We start from the raw sequence: 15,333 nt of genomic DNA on the forward strand, positions 1-15,333 counted from the left end.
AATGAGGTGTAGTACGTTTTTCATTAAATCAAAGCCAAATAATGAGGGAGAAAATCGAATACTGACACTTTTTCTGCCGTTTACTTTGATAAGAAATGGTAAGCCTAGAATTTATATCCGGGCTGTATTCTTAGTCCTTTAAGGAAAAATGACTTTGAAGCAGTGTTCTGGTGCGGATTCGGCTCCAAGTCACGCCATCCACAAATAACTGAAAGTGTCTGAAAGCTGACCTGGGGGCGCCTCCGGGTGCGCCGTCTTCGGAGAGCCCCGGTGTTCAAGCGCGGCGCCTGCGAGCGAGGAGGGCGGCCGGCTGGGCTTCCGCGGTGCTCTGTGGGCAGGAGATTGGGATTTTGTCCCGACAGGGGAGGTCACGGAGGCCATCCCGGTCAGGATCCCGCCAGGCCGCGCTTAGGGGAGAGGCTGGAATTGGCGCTCGAAGCTTCTGGCGTCTGCCCTGAGCGCAGAGATGGCGCGTCTGTCCCAGGAACGAGGCCGCCTCAGGCAGAGGCCGCGAGGGGGTCCGTGCGGGGTCCGTGCGGGGGTCCGTGCGGGGGTCCGTGCGGGGTCCGTGCGGGGGTCCGTGCGGGGTCCGTGCGGGGGTCCGTGCGGGGTCCGTGCGGGGGTCCGTGCGGGGTCCGTGCGGGGTCCGTGCGGGGGCAGACGAGGGCCAGCTGCAGAAGTCAACGGAGCTGGCGGCCGGCCGGCGCTCTCCTCCGACTGCCGGGGCCCACCGTGACCTCCCGCCGCCCCACAAACCCTGTCCCGCTCTGGCCCCAAACCCGCACCCCGGCAGCGGCTCTCGTTCCGGTCCGGCCCCCACGCCGGCCCGTCTCGGGGAGCGGCCCCTGCGCCCTCGGCGCGCCCAGCTCGCGCTCTGAGGCGGGCCCTCGGCGGGGGCCCCTCCTGGGCGGGCGAGGCCGGGCTCCGGCGCCCCGGGCGGCGCGGGGCGGGCCGCGGGCAGTGAGCGCCGGCCCGCCGCGTGGCTCTCCCCCCGCAGAAATCTCGCTGGTGCAGCTGGACAGCATGAGCCTCTCGCACCAGATGCTGGTGCGGTGCGCCGCCGTCATCGGCCTGACCTTCACCGCCGAGCTGCTGCTCGAGGTCCTGCCCTGCTGGAACATGAAGATGATGATGAAGGCCCTGGCGGCGCTCGTGGACTCCGGCGTCTTCGACTGCTTCCGCAACGGCAAGGAGCTGCGGACCGCCCTGAAGCGCAACGCGGCCTCGTGCGAGGTGAATCACCGCTCGCTGTCTCTGAGGCCGGGCCAGGGCACGGGTGAGTGCGCCCCGGGGCCGCTCCCCTGCGCTCCCGCCGCAGCCACGCGCGGCCGCGGACCCCACGCGGGGCGCGGGGCCGACCGGTGCCTTTCCGCCCCCCAGCGCCCGACGAGGACGAAGAGCTGCACGAGCTGGAAAGCGAGGTCCTCGAGTGCCACATCATCCGCTTCTGCAGGCCGGTGATGCAGAAGACCGCCTACGAGCTGTGGCTGAAGGACGAGAAGAGGGCCCTGCACCTCAAGTGCGCGCGCTTCCTGGAGGAGGACGCGCACCGCTGCGACCACTGCCGGAGCGGGGACTTCATCCCCTACCACCACTTCACCGTGGACATCCGCCTCAACACGCTCGACATGGACACCATCCAGAAGATGGCCAGGTCCCACGGATATAAAAGTAAATATGCCTCGGGCCTCGTGGGTCCCAACTCTTCCTGGGGAACGGTGTGGGTTTGGGCCCTGAGGGCTTCAAGTCCCCCGAGGCGTGGGTTCTGCAAATGGCTGAAGACTTGAGTCGCCTAGATCACGGGGAGCCGGGGTGGGGGGGACATGTGAGCAGCTGAGTCCATCAGAAACAGACTTGCCGTGACACGCACAGAGGGTCTGGGGATCAGGACTCTGGCACCATGGGGTGCAGCGGAGCCCAAAGGAAAATACCCAGAGGCATCAAACTGACACGGCTTAATTCCCGCTGAGGGTGGAGTCCAGGGCGGGGCGGGGGTCCTCCCATGTTGAAGTGGAAACCAGAGCAGGAGGGAGTACTGCTTCTTGGCAGGCGAGAAGCTGCTCCACGGTCAGGTGTGAAACAAGGTTCCCTCGGAGAAAGAATGTGAGTGGGGGGAACCATGCAGGGCGAAGCAGGTCAGGGGCTGCAGCTCAGGGCAGGGGTTCCTGATCATCTGTGACGCCAACGGGAGGAAGCTGCAGTCTGAGTGCAAATCAGCTGCACAGTCTGGACTCACGCGATCAGGTACCAGGGGCTGTTAGCACAGGCGTGACGGGCGTGAGGCTAGAGGCAGCAACCCCCACTCCAGCCCTCCCTCGTGGGTGATCAGGGAGCATCACAGGGCTCTGCGCCCGAGCCAGAAGCCTTGGTGATTATGGCTAAATCTGGTTGGGAAAGCAGAGGATGTAAGGACAGGATTCTTATATTTTATGGATACTAAAAATTAGGAGGAAATGTATCTAAAGTGCCTAGCACATAGTAGGTACAAAAATAATTTTTAAAAGATTTTAATTATTTATTTGAGAGAGTGAGAGCGCTAGAGAGAGAATGTGAGTGGGGGCCAGAGCAGAGGGAGAGGGAGAAGCAGGCTCCCCGCTGAGCAGGAAGCCCGATGTGGGACTCGATCCCAGGACCCCAGGATCATGACCTGAGCCAAGGCGGATGCTTAACCAACTGAGCCACCCAGGCGCCCCCCAAAATAAATATTTATTCTCATTCATTCTTTATTTCACATGCATTCTCCTTTGATCTTCATGTTAACCTTTCGAGGTGGAAGGCTCTTGTTACTTTATACATGAGAAAGCTGAGGTTCTGGAAGATTCAATGGCTTATCCAGTGCCACAGAACGAGTGATAGACTATTCAATCGCAGGTCAGTCTCATTCCCAAGCTCGTGCTCTGCCCAGTACACCTGAGCCTCCCAAAGTGCAGGGTGGGACCTTTGGGCAAGGCTGGCAGGGGAGATTGGAAGAGGTTTCTGGATGCGGCCGTCAGTGGAGTCAGAGAGTAAAGAAGACGATGCCGTCTCCGTCCTCGATCAGGAAGAAAGCAGCTTTGCACTGTGGCACAAGTCTAGTGTTGACCCGGAACCAACACTTGCTCATCTCCCTTTTCAAAAAAGAGAAGTCAGACTTTAGGTTCTGATCCCTAGAGTCCAGATTCTCATGGATCGGAGGGAGAAAAGCCAGCATGGAGCCATTCTAAGTACTTCTTGGGAGTATGAGAAGAGCCCTAGATGTTGAAATGGGAGACCCAAGAAAATAACAACTTTTAAGGACTTGAGGACCGAGAGAGGGCAGACCCCTACAACAAACAAAACAGGCGCCCAGAGGGCAGGCAATGAGGGCTGACAAGGATGCATGGGCAAATCCAAGAAGCTTCAGAGGTGATCCCAACATAGAGCCATGTTCAAGGAACCAGAGCAGGTACCAGTAGGAGAGAGTTGACTGAGGGAGATAAGAGACAGGGGGAGCAAGGGGCAGCCTGGGGGGCTCAGTTGGTTAAGTGTCCAACTCTTGATCTCAGCCAGGGTCTTGATCTCAGGGTTATGAGTTCAAACCCTGTGTTGGGCTCTATGCTGGGTGTGGACCTTACCAAGTGAATGAATGAATGAATGAATGAATGGGGAAGGAAGATTCCAGACTATGTGGAACCAGTGGGTGTCTCCTTGTATGTCTTTATATATATATTTGGTGGCGGGGGGGGGGGTTAAAATTGCAGTTGATTTTTGTTTAAGATTTATTTATTTTAGAGAAGGGGGAGGGGCTAAGGGAGAGAATCCTAGGCAGACTTCCTGCCAAGAGCGGAGCCCGACACGGGGCTCGACCCCACAACCTTGAGATCATGACCTGAGTCAGAATCGAGGGTCAGACGCCCAACCGACTGAGCCACCCAGCCGCACCCACAGGTGGTTTAAGCAGGCCGGCGAGGGCTGTGAAAGACGGCAACGTCAGGTATTCTCGGATTCTCTAATACACCTTCGAGGTTTCACTCGGGCGCTTCTGCGCCCTCCTGTGACTCTGAGTAATGTCTGTGCTTCTGTCCGCTCCTCTGCCTGCCTGAGGCCAAAGCTCTACTATTTCTCTTGTCAGAACTTTCCACCTGTTTAAAAGGCTACCAACTAGACATCTTTAAAATTTTTCCTAAAAGTTTTACCATAGAAACAATAATCCCAAGCCCCAGTGCCCCACACACTTTCAGTACTTCTCAGGGGCCAACATCTGAGCTGAGCTGTTCTTCTAGCCATCGCCCCTACAGACGAAATGATGTGTTCGTACAGTTAAACAAAACAGAACAAATTCTGGCATTATCTGTCTTCTTCTTAATTTGGTGAACAGATACAGCATGCCAGGGTGAGAACTTACCCCTGTCACACCACTCCTCAGGACCAGTACCGTTAATGACCGTTGTTAGATAAATCATTAAGAAGACCATATAAATGCTATTCCTTCCAGAACCAAGTAATATACTGTAAATGGAGTTCTTAATGGAAGTCTATTTTTCCTTGAGTTTCTAGGATAATTTTTTTTGCAATGTCTTCTTTATAATGTCCTGTCTTGGTTGGATAGTCTGTCCATTACCCCAGAACCTTGTGCCTGTAGGTAATACTGGTAAAGGACATAGAGTTGACCTTTGAACAACACAGGTATGAACTGTGCAGATTCAGTTATATGCAGATCTTTTTCAATAAATACAGTAGAGTACTATGAATGTATTTTCTCTTATGATTTTCTCAGTAACATTTTCTTTTTTCTAGCTTATTTTATTTTAAGGCTAGAGTATATAATACATAAAACATAGAAAATACGGGTTAATTAACTTCATGTTATCAATAAGGCTTCTGGTCAACATCAGGCTGTCAAGTAAAGTTTTGGGAGAGTCAAAAGTTATATGTGAATTTTCCAGTGCTGGGGGCACAGGGGTCGGGCGTCCCTAAGCCCCTGTGCTGTTCAAGAGTCAGCTGTAATTGGAAGAGGGTCAAAGCCCAGAGGCATAGATTAGGTAGTGAGGAATTTGATTCTCTTTTCAATTCTCTCTTTCCTCAAGCCCTCCTTAAGTTATTTTCTTAAGTCTTGATCCCCAAAGATCTGCAGTCCACGGGCTTCCTCACGGGCTCTGTCCTTCAACAGCCTCCACCCAGTTCATCAGAGACCACCCCTCCCACTCCTTCACCTTCTGAACAGGTAGTGAAACCCCACCCAACAGCTGTTTACTCATTCAACAAATACTGAGTTCCCGCTCTGGGCCAGCCCCTGCTGCAGGCACGTGGGATACATCAGTGAACCAAAGAGCGTTCATTCTACTGTGGAGAAGCAATGGAGGAAAAAACATAATAAAGAAGTAAGAAACCTACAGTATGTTGTGGGAGGTAAAACCCACTGCAGGGAAGAAAACCGAAAAGAATGTCTGGTAGGGTAAGGGGGATGAGGAATGCAGAGTCATTAGGGGAGCCCGCACTGAGAGGTGAGATTCCTAGACAGACAAAGGAAGTGGTGACGGCCAGGGAGGAGCATTCCAGGCAGAGAGGATAGCCCCGCAATGACCCCGGACAGGAACGGATCCCTTCCATTCTATACATTGTGGGTTTATGGTTTTTAAGATTGTTTTATTCTCATTTCAATGGGGGTAAAATGTCCTGGACCTGGAGGTACTAGAGATAAACAAAGGAATTCAGTCTGTCACCTTGAACCTGAAGTCTTATTTCCAGGTGTTTGAAACCATGAGATGACCAAGTGGTATCTTTGCTTTTCTCCTTGCTTCTGAGAACCTACAAGCATTTTGTACATATTTTTTCTTCTGAATTTTACAGATCCCTTTTGAAGTAGGGAACTTTTAAAAAATATATCCTTCATAAATGAAGAAAATTGAGAACTAAAAATAATGATTCACCTACGGGGTAAATGATAGAATGACAAAAGCATATCTTGTAATCCCCAACTTTGTTTCCTTTTCTAGCCAATATTGCTTGTCTCCGCATCCCATTCTATCACTATTACAATTTGAAACATAAAAAAATAGAGACATTGGGGTCACCTGCGTGGCTGTCAGTCAGGCGGCTGCCTTCCTCTCAGGTCATGATCCCAGAGTCCTGGGGGCGATGCCCATGGGTGCCCTGCTTGGCGGGACCCTGCTGATTCCTCTCCAGCTACCCCTCTGCCCCTACTTGTGTTCCTACTTTTGCTGTCTCTCTCTGTCAAATAAATAAATAAAATCTTTTTTTTTTTTTTTAAGATTTATTTATTTATTTGATAGACAGAGATCACAAGCAGGCAGGGGGTGGGGAAGCAGGCTCCCCGCTGAGCAGAGAGCCCGATGCGGGGCTCGCTCCCAGGACCCTGAGATCATGACCTGAGCCAAAGGCAGAGGCTTAACCCACTGAGACACCCAGGTGCCGCTGAATCTTTAAAAAAATATAGATAGATAGATAGATAGATAGATAGATGTTGAAGGAGAAATAGCATTTTATTTTTCTTATTGATTTTTTTCAAAAAACGTGTATTATAATCTGCAAATATTTACTGAGCATCTTCTGTGTGCTGGGCAGTGATCTAGATGCCAGAGATATAGTGCTGAAAATGATAGCCATGTGTCTACTCTTATATATTAGAATTTTCATGAAGGCTGCTGATATATGTGATAGACAATAAACATTAATTAATAAAACCACAAAAGAACCTTATAGGCCTTAATAAATAGTCTGACTTCTATTTTAAGGGGGTTGGAAGACTTTGGAGATTTATTTTGGCTACATGTGACGAGGACCCAGCTAGAGTGGCTTTAATTTATTTACTGTTAAATTTATTTCTCTCTCATGTGAAATGTTTTGTCTGATCATTGGGACTAATGTGAAGGCTTCATCATCATCAGAAACTCTTGGTCCGAAAATGGCTGTCGGAATTCCAACCAACATGCTTACATTTAACACTAGAAGAAGAAGAGAAACCAGAATAAATAAATAAATTTTTAAAAAATTAAAAAAAGAAAAGAAAAAGAAAGAAAGGGATGCCCCTTCCCTTTTAAGGGATCTTCTAGAAATCCTACACAGAACTTAGTCACACGACTATATCTAGTTGCAAGGGAGGCTGGGAAGTGTAGCTGCCCTGAGTAAAACTGAATTTTATTTGTAAGGAGAAAAAGGACAATAGAGTTGAGATGGGAGACCAACCATCTCCGGCATGGAAATCTGAGTCATGTTTTTAAAAACGGATTCTGTCTTCTCTGTAGAGAACAGATTACGGGACTGGAAGGGAGATCAGTGTTTCACACTTGTCCAGGTAAGATTTGGTGGTGGACTAGGGTGGTGCTGGAGTAAAGACAGAGGAAGGTGGATTCAGGTTCTTTGGAGGAAAGTCCGCGGGACTTATGATGGCCTGAATGGGACGAGCGGAAGAAAGAATCCAGAACAGCGCCTAGGTTTTTTGCCATTGAGAAAACGGATGGATGCCTCTGGTGCTTAGGACGATCAGAGCATAGGTTGAAAGAGAGGTCCACGAGTTCTGCCTGGATCAGGTTAATTTTTAGATGCCTGTTAGCCATTCAAGCGGCCGTTGCCAAAGAGGCATTTGGGTACATGAATCTGTAGTTAAGGGTAGATGTCAGGCTCAGAGATTAAACAGTTGGCAGTCATGGGCGTGTGACTGGAATTCATGGTCGTGGGCAGAGGAAGTCACCTGGGAAAAATGTGGATGGAGAATGGGGCCCAGGACCAAAGGAAGCTCACCAGCACTGGGAATGTTGATAGAGGAGTAGGCGCCAGCACCGTGGGCGGCCGATGACAAAAGCAACCGAGAGAACGGCTGTTAGAAAACCTGGCGAAGGGGGCCTGGGTGGCTCAGTGGGTTAAAGCCTCTGCCTTCGGCTCAGGTCATGATCCCGGGGTCCTGGGATCGAGCCCCGCATCGGGCTCTCTGCTCAGTGGGAAGCTCCCTCTCTCTCTGCCTGCCTCTCTGCCTACTTGTGATCTCTGTCTGTCAAATAAATAAATAAAATCTTAAAAAAAAAAAAGAAAAGAAAAGAAAACCTGGTGAAAAGAGGGAGTGGTTGATTGTATTTAGTGCTTGCTCAGAGGTGTGGTAACATATGGACAAACGTGACCTTTGGATCTGGCAACACGGTTGCCACAGGTAACCTTTACGGGACCGATTTTAGAAGAGTAGAAGGAAAAGGCGTAATTCAATTTATTTCGCATCTCGTCACTAGAAATACACTAGCTGGCAGTCTAGGGAGAGAGGCAGGCAAACTATCCCCTACACAGTGTGACAGCAAGGACCGTGACGGAGCTCTGCACAGGGCACAGGTGAGTCGGGGCACTAAATCCATGGGGACGAGGGCACAGAAGGCTTTCAAAAGAAGATGATAACTGGATGCTTAAACTGCATGTTTAGAAATCGAGAGATCGGTGGAGCTGGGAGACCTCGATTCCAGTCCTACCTCCATCCCTAACAGACCCTCTGAGACCGTCCCTTCCCCCGTCCAGGATTCTTCCTTCCTTCTGCATGGGGAAGATCCGACCATCCTCATTTGTTTCTGTTTTCAGATCATTAGGGAATTTTCTAATCTCTTGGAGTCTGGATAGACGGAAGGTTTTGAGTTCAAAGCTCTCTGCCCTTTAGTTAGCCTTTGAAGTATGTACTTAAATGTCTATATTTCTCCACTGGAAACAGACCCTTTATTCACAGTTTTAGTTGCTGCAGGGTAAATTAGGATGATGTTATCATCTATAACCAACCCCAACATTGCAGCGGCTTAACACTCTCAGAGCCGCAGCAGGTCATTCTGACCTGGGCTGTTTTGCACAAACATCATTTTGAATTAAAAGCAACCCAGATCCAGCAGATTCAGAGAAAGCTCTTCCCCTGCCCCTCAACTGCCTGCTTTACCAGCAAGACAGCGTTTCAAACAGGGATTCCTCCTGACCTAAGACGCCTCCCTGCATAAGAAGACGACCTTTGGGGGCGCCTGGGTGGCTCAGTGGGTTAAGCCTCTGCCTTCAGCTCAGGTCATGATCTCAGAGTCCTGGGATCGAGCCCCACATCGGGCTCTCTGCTCAGCGGGGAGCCTGCTTCCCCCTCACCCCCACCCCCCGGCTACGGCTCTGCCTGCTTGTGATTTCTCTATCAAATAAATAAATAAAATCTTAAAAAAAAAAAAAGACGACCTTTGTTTCCAAACATCTCCTCTCACCTTCCTGCTAATGGTCTTTCTTCCCTTTGTATCCTCAGGACACCCCCAACCCCTTGTCCTTGGCTCTTATAAGCTTTATGTCTCCTCACTGTCTTTGGAATTTCCATGTCTGCATGGATTCCCCTTAATGACATCAATTAAATTTGATTTCCCCCTGTTAATCTGTCTCACGTCAATTTGATTTAGTTCAGCTAGAAGGACCCTGAGGAAGTTCTTCCGTCCTCCCCACTGACACAAGAGAATAATTTTTTTCCTGCACACGTAATGATCCAGTGAAAGTTCTGACAAACGGTCTTGAACACAGTAACTCAGGGGCACAGGCTGCTTCCTTTCTGTCCTTTTGCCGTCCCTTAGATACTCCCAGTTATTTGCTCTGGCAGAAGGAAAGAGTGGAGGCGGTACCGGACCAGCTCAGCTCACAGGTGCCATATAGCACGTCGGACAGAATTCCATCTGGACGAATCGCGTGGCTCAGCTGCGGCGTCTGTGTGGGCAGCCGGCGCTGTGTCAGGAGAGGGGCGGCGGCGGTCCTTGGCGGACCCGACATTTCTCCCGTATGGAACGTGTCGTGACGCACACAACTCATTTCTTTGCTTATTTTCTAGCCGAAGAAGAGATCACCTTTTCCAAAATAGAGACTCCTAAGAAATCGGAGATATTTTCTGAAAATCTCAGGTACAGGCACATGTGATTGTTTAGGCATAAACGTTTGTCGTTCAGTACAGGATCCCGTTAAAATCTTCTGTCTGTGCGAGTGGGGACAGGTCGGGGTGTGTGCATGGTTGAGTTTGGTCAGTGGCATCTGCGTCAGGGTTATCTTGCTCTTTTATTAGTTTTTAAAGATATTTTCACATCAAAAGCGAAGCGTGGCCACCGCGCATTCCTCCTATCTATTTCTGCATTTGGACAGTCCTGAAGAAATAAGAGAAAAGATCGTGAGTTTCTTTGATGTCGTCATAACAAAAATGAAGACGTGTGAAGACGACATCGTTCCTCTGGAGCCGTGCCGGTGTGAGGAGGTCGTAGAGATGGTCGTCACGCCTCTGGCCCACCATTTTCTGGCTTTGGGAGAAAACAACAAAGCCTTATATTACTTCCTAGAAATCACATCTGCTTATCTCATCTTGGGTGACAATTATATGGTAAGGCGTTCCCACCTCTCCAGCCCCCTGCCCTGCCTTTGAGACAGTTTAGGGACCACAGTGCGTGAAGGGCAGCTCTAGGGTTCTCTTGTTACACTTCATGTTCTTGACACCTGCCGGCACCCCTTTCCTCTGCAAATCGAATCCCGAGAAGGGAAATGACCTGAGATTGAGAAATGAAAGAACAAATTGCAACTAGCATCACACACTGTTTAAAATAGTGCCGTTTTGAGAAACCTGCCAGGAACTGTCTACCTAGACGGGAAGGGGGTGGACATCCTCTCTCATCCCCGAAATGTATCGATCCTGCCGTTTCAGCAGAGGCTTCCTCAGTAATGTCCCCGTGGCACTGGCCTTCTGTGCTCCCTAAACACCTGTGAGCACAAACACCTGTAGGTCTTTGGATGAGCACAGATCTGGTTTTTGTCTTGTGGTCCCCAAAGGAGCTCACCGACTTTGGTCCTCGTGTCATTTGTGCTAAATTATCATGCATTTCCTTTAGACCCCCCAAACACTAGTGTTTCTCGGGATAATTGTAAATAATATTCCAGGGCAATGTGCCCCGAGAAGTGTGGGGATTCAATGTATGTATAATGAAATAAAAAAAATTCATTCTTAAGTAAGTTGGGAAGCACTGAGCTGAATAGCTACATATGTTTCTTTCCTGCAAATATTTCATGGCCTTAATATGCTAAGACATGTGTAATCATCTAGAGGGTCTGGCTAGTTCTGTGTTTCTCCAACATACTTGACCCGAGACCACTTTCCGCAGTGCAGCTGGCTAGACTGACCTTGCATGAACTCACTGTAGGAAACGCCCCCGGCCCTTGCTCCATCCGACCCCCATTTCTGAGTAGACAGGCCTGCGGTTCCTGTCTACACTGGTGGTCTCTTCCATATTTACGACCACTTTTTTTTTTTATTAAAGATTTTATTTATTTATTTGAGGGAGAATGAGTGAGAGAGAGCATGAGAGAGGAGAAGGTCAGAGGGAGAAGTAGACTCCCCAGGGAGCTGGGAGCCCGATGTGGGACTCGATCCTGGAAGTCCGGGATCATGACCTGAGCCGAAGGCAGTCGCTCAACCAGCTGAGCCACCCAGGCGCCCATTTACAACCACTTTTGATCACAGCAGCCTCATCGACCCTCATACCTTAGACTTTTATAAAATTTAAAAATTAAACCATTAAAAATGTTGGTAAGCCCTAGCTCTCTCATATTTATGTTAAAGATGAAAGTCATCCATGCATATGAGATATCAATATGCGTATTAATATATGTGCCTATATGCACACAGAGACATATAGCAAAGGGGGATATGGTCAGTGAGTCCCAAGAAGAGAAGGTTTAAGTGGCCCTGGGGACCAACTTGCGAAGCGCCCCTCTCAGTCCGCGGGGAGTGGGGATGGCCAGGAAGACAGTGAAGGGAAGCAGAGCCCGTGCAAGTCACCCAGAATGTGCCATTTGCGTCCTCTCTCCCATCAAAAGTAATCTAGCAGGTTCGGGTCAACTCCCATTCCCTCTTCTGCCTCCCACTCCCATCTTGGACTATGTGACACTTGAGGATATCACCTTCCCTTACTTTACTCTTCAAATCTGACCTTGCCTCGGTGCTCACGCGTACCAAGGCGGTCCTGTCTAACCATGTCCTAGGAGGTCATAAACGAGGTAGGGAGAGTTGCTCAGGGCCTTGCTTCCTGACGATGGCCCTGGCGAAGGAAACGGGAGTGGTTCGTAGCTTGTTCCAAAACTGGAGGTCAGCTTCTCATAGGCGTGGGGACGCCATCGGGGGCAGGGCGCACATTGTTGGACTTGGGGGCCGTCGGGGGTGGAATTACTCAGAGGAGGAAATCGCCCCGGATCCATGCCCTCGAGCCAGGGATCCGGTGGACCGACGGGCTCCGGGCGGCCGGGATCTTCGGCAGGGGCTTGGCCCGCCCGGGGCTGCCTCGAGCCGGGAGGCCCTCCTAGTCCTGAGCCGGGGCTGGGGGCGGAAGGGGGTCCTGCCGCGGCAGCCGCTCTTGCCTGTTCAGTCGAGGCTGGGCGGTGGCCCTCGGTGGCCGGACCCCCGCTGAGCGGATACTCTGTGCCCCTCGCCGGCTGCAGGCATACATGTATTTGAAGGAGGGAGAGAGGTTGCTGAAAATGCTCAAGGACGACAAATCCTGGAGTCACACTTTTGAGTCCGCCACCTTTTACAGCCTCAAAGGTCAGGTAAGAAGCCATTGCAGACGTGGTCACGTGCTGCTGGTCCCAGGGGCGTCGGGCAGAAGCAGCCGGGGCCCTCCCCGCCCTCCCTGCGGCCGCCCTCCAGCCACCCACCCTGGCCCGGACGGCAGAACCTGCAGCCCGGCTGCTCCCTCCTGCTGCCGTCACTCGCCGGGCGGCGCGATCCTGCTAGTCTTTGTGGGGGACGTCGTCATGAACCTGCTTGTCTTTGGGGGGGACGTCGTCATGAAAGGTTTTTCTAACGAGCTCGGCACGCGGACGTGAACCCCGTCCCGCTGCCTTCCCCCTGCAGGTCTGTTTCAACATGGGCCAGATGGTGCTCGCCAAGAAGATGCTGCGCAAGGCCCTGACGCTCCTCAACAGGGCCTTTCCCTGCAACTTACTCTCCCTGCTTCTGTACACGCACGTGGAGAAAAACAGACACTTCTACTCTGCGAATCAGCAGGCCCAAGAGAGCTCGCCTCCGGGGTAAGGAAGGAGCTGGGACTAGCCGGAGGTCTCAGTCCCCAGAGAGAGAGACTTTCACACACGCCACCAGCCCCCAAAGCCTGGGCCTCTATCCGGTGTGGGGAGGCCTGGTGGCTCCGCCCTGAGGCTCCTTGGTGCCCGGGGGAGCCAGTCAGGGAGTGAGGGGCTCCCAGGCAAGGTGGGGTTGCCCCAGATCGTGTCCCAGCAGCTTTTGTGAAGGGGGGTGCAGGGAGCCCCTTGCGAGCTGAGCGCCGGTGCCCTGCCCTGGTGCCCTGCCCTGGTCAGTCCCTTCAGTCCCTCCAACCCGCCGTGTTTTCTGGAAGCCGGTGGCACCGCTGCTCCTCACGAGCCTCAGTCACAAGCCCTTTTCCAGCCAGGGGTACAGATGCAACACTGGGTGTCGTCCCTGCCCCAGACTGCAGTAGGAGGTCCTAAAGACCTTGCCCGAGGACAGGCCGCCCCCCACGTCCGGGTCTGGATTGGGGTCTGGGGGTGTGTGGGGAGTATCCACCAGTCGAGATTAAACCAGTAAGATTTATACTTCTCAGTGGATGCAAATTGTACCTATAAAAAACTATAAAAAATTAAAATGGCGGGGGAGGGAGGGGATCCTGTGTGGCTCAGTCACTTAAGCATCTGCCTCTTGATCTCAGCTCAGGCCTCGATCTCAGGGTGTGAGTTCAAGTCCTGGGTTCGGAGTCGTTGAAGCTGGGTGTTGGTGCATGTAGTTCATGATGTTTTTCTGCTTTACTGTGTGTATGTTTGGAATCTCCCACAACAAAAGTTTCTGGATGTACTCTGCCTATCCATTCGGCGCCAAGGGGAATGCCACCTCGCTGGGCATCTGGAGAGCTGACAGAGGACACCTCTCCTGTGCTGAGAGAGGCCGGGGCAATATCCCTCCAGGTTCTGCCTGAGATGCAAACATCTATTTCTAGGAGCTCGTTGCTACGCACCCGCTCCAAGCCCACTGCCTTCCCCAGAAGTGTTCCTTGACATGTGGGGGGCCTGGAGTGGAAACGAGCTCCTTTGCAGGTTAGGAACAGGCTCGTGGGAACGGTGCCCCCCCCCTTCTATCTTAGGAGACACCAGGAGGGAGGGGGCTGGGAGAGTTCAGCAGAGATCTCTCTAAGAGGTAGGAGGGAATCAGAATTTGGGTCACCGGTGGATTGTCTGATCAAATACAGCATGCCCACTGAGTTCACTTTGAAGTTCAGATGAGCCATGAATCTCTTTTTTACTCTTTTTTTTTTAAGACAGAAAAAATGAATGTGCATGAAGGAGGAGGGACAGAGGGGAAGGAGAAAGAGAGAATCTTTTTTTTTTTTTTAAAGATTTTATTTATTTATTTATTAGAGAGAGAAAGATCACAAGTAGGCAGAGCAGCAGGTGGGGGTGGGGGCAGCAGGCTCCCCACTGAGCAGAGAGCCCGATGCGGGACTCGATCTCAGGACCCTGAGACCATGACCTGAGCCAAAGGCAAAGGCTTAACCCCCTCTTAAGCAGGATCCATGCTCAGCACGGGGCCCAGCCCAGTGTGGGGCCTGATCCCACACCCCCAGGATCACTACCTGAGCTGAAACCAGGAGCCCCAAGTATTTTTTAGGATACATATGTTATGTCCCAATAATGGGTCTGTGATTAATGGAGCAAGACTGATATAAAGCGAAGGTCAAGCAAAGCTTTATTTCGCACCAAGCATCAAGAATCAGACCGAACGTTCGGGGACGCACCTCTTACAAGAGAGGGCGACCCTTCTCTGTTTCACAGTCTAGCTTTTAAGGGCAAAGGCCATGCAGTGGGGCCTGGCCACGCACAGGTGACCAATGAGATTGTAACACACACGGGAAACTCCACAGTGATGCTAGGTGACCAACTGAATTACAATTTACCCTAGTAGACATTTGAACCTGCCTATCACACCTTGATTAGGATTGGCGCCCAAAAGGCTCCCAAAGGGCGGGGCCCATACTCCTTGGTAACCAGGGAGACAGTATGCAACCCCCCACTGATCGATGCCTCCACCTGGCCTGACCCACCCTTGTATCTGGGCTTTGTTACCTGGAGCTGGTTTCCGGGACTTGTTTTTAAGGGAATCCCCTGGGGGAGGGGAGCAGGGACAGTTTAAGGGTTAAACAACAAGGTTTTTGTTTAACCGCAATGAAAGCCTCTTGCTAAAGTATAAAAATATAAAATAGGTCCTTACACATACATGTCACACAAATATTTTGATCACATGCACTCTCAACAAATTATTGATTGTTTTGAAATGCAAATTTAACTGGGCATCTCACATGTTCATTCCGAAATCTG

At 51.2% G+C, this 15,333-nt stretch overlaps 1 protein-coding gene across 1 annotated transcript in view; it reads left to right on the top strand.

The window, feature by feature from the left end:
* The window catches only part of ADCY10 (adenylate cyclase 10), a gene marked incomplete at its 5' end in the record, with an annotated part of 70,058 nt that overhangs the window by 41,744 nt on the left and 12,981 nt on the right, over positions 1-15,333 (top strand). The window contains 6 exons of the mRNA XM_080824355.1: positions 998-1,276; positions 1,381-1,671; positions 9,788-9,857; positions 10,093-10,324; positions 12,430-12,537; positions 12,845-13,020. Of these exons, the coding sequence (XP_080680481.1) occupies positions 998-1,276; positions 1,381-1,671; positions 9,788-9,857; positions 10,093-10,324; positions 12,430-12,537; positions 12,845-13,020 (1,156 nt within the window). The remainder of the gene's footprint in view (positions 1-997; positions 1,277-1,380; positions 1,672-9,787; positions 9,858-10,092; positions 10,325-12,429; positions 12,538-12,844; positions 13,021-15,333) is intronic.

This window comes from Martes martes (genome assembly GCF_963455335.1).
Source record: "Martes martes genome assembly, chromosome: 15".
Taxonomy (NCBI): domain Eukaryota; kingdom Metazoa; phylum Chordata; class Mammalia; order Carnivora; family Mustelidae; genus Martes; species Martes martes.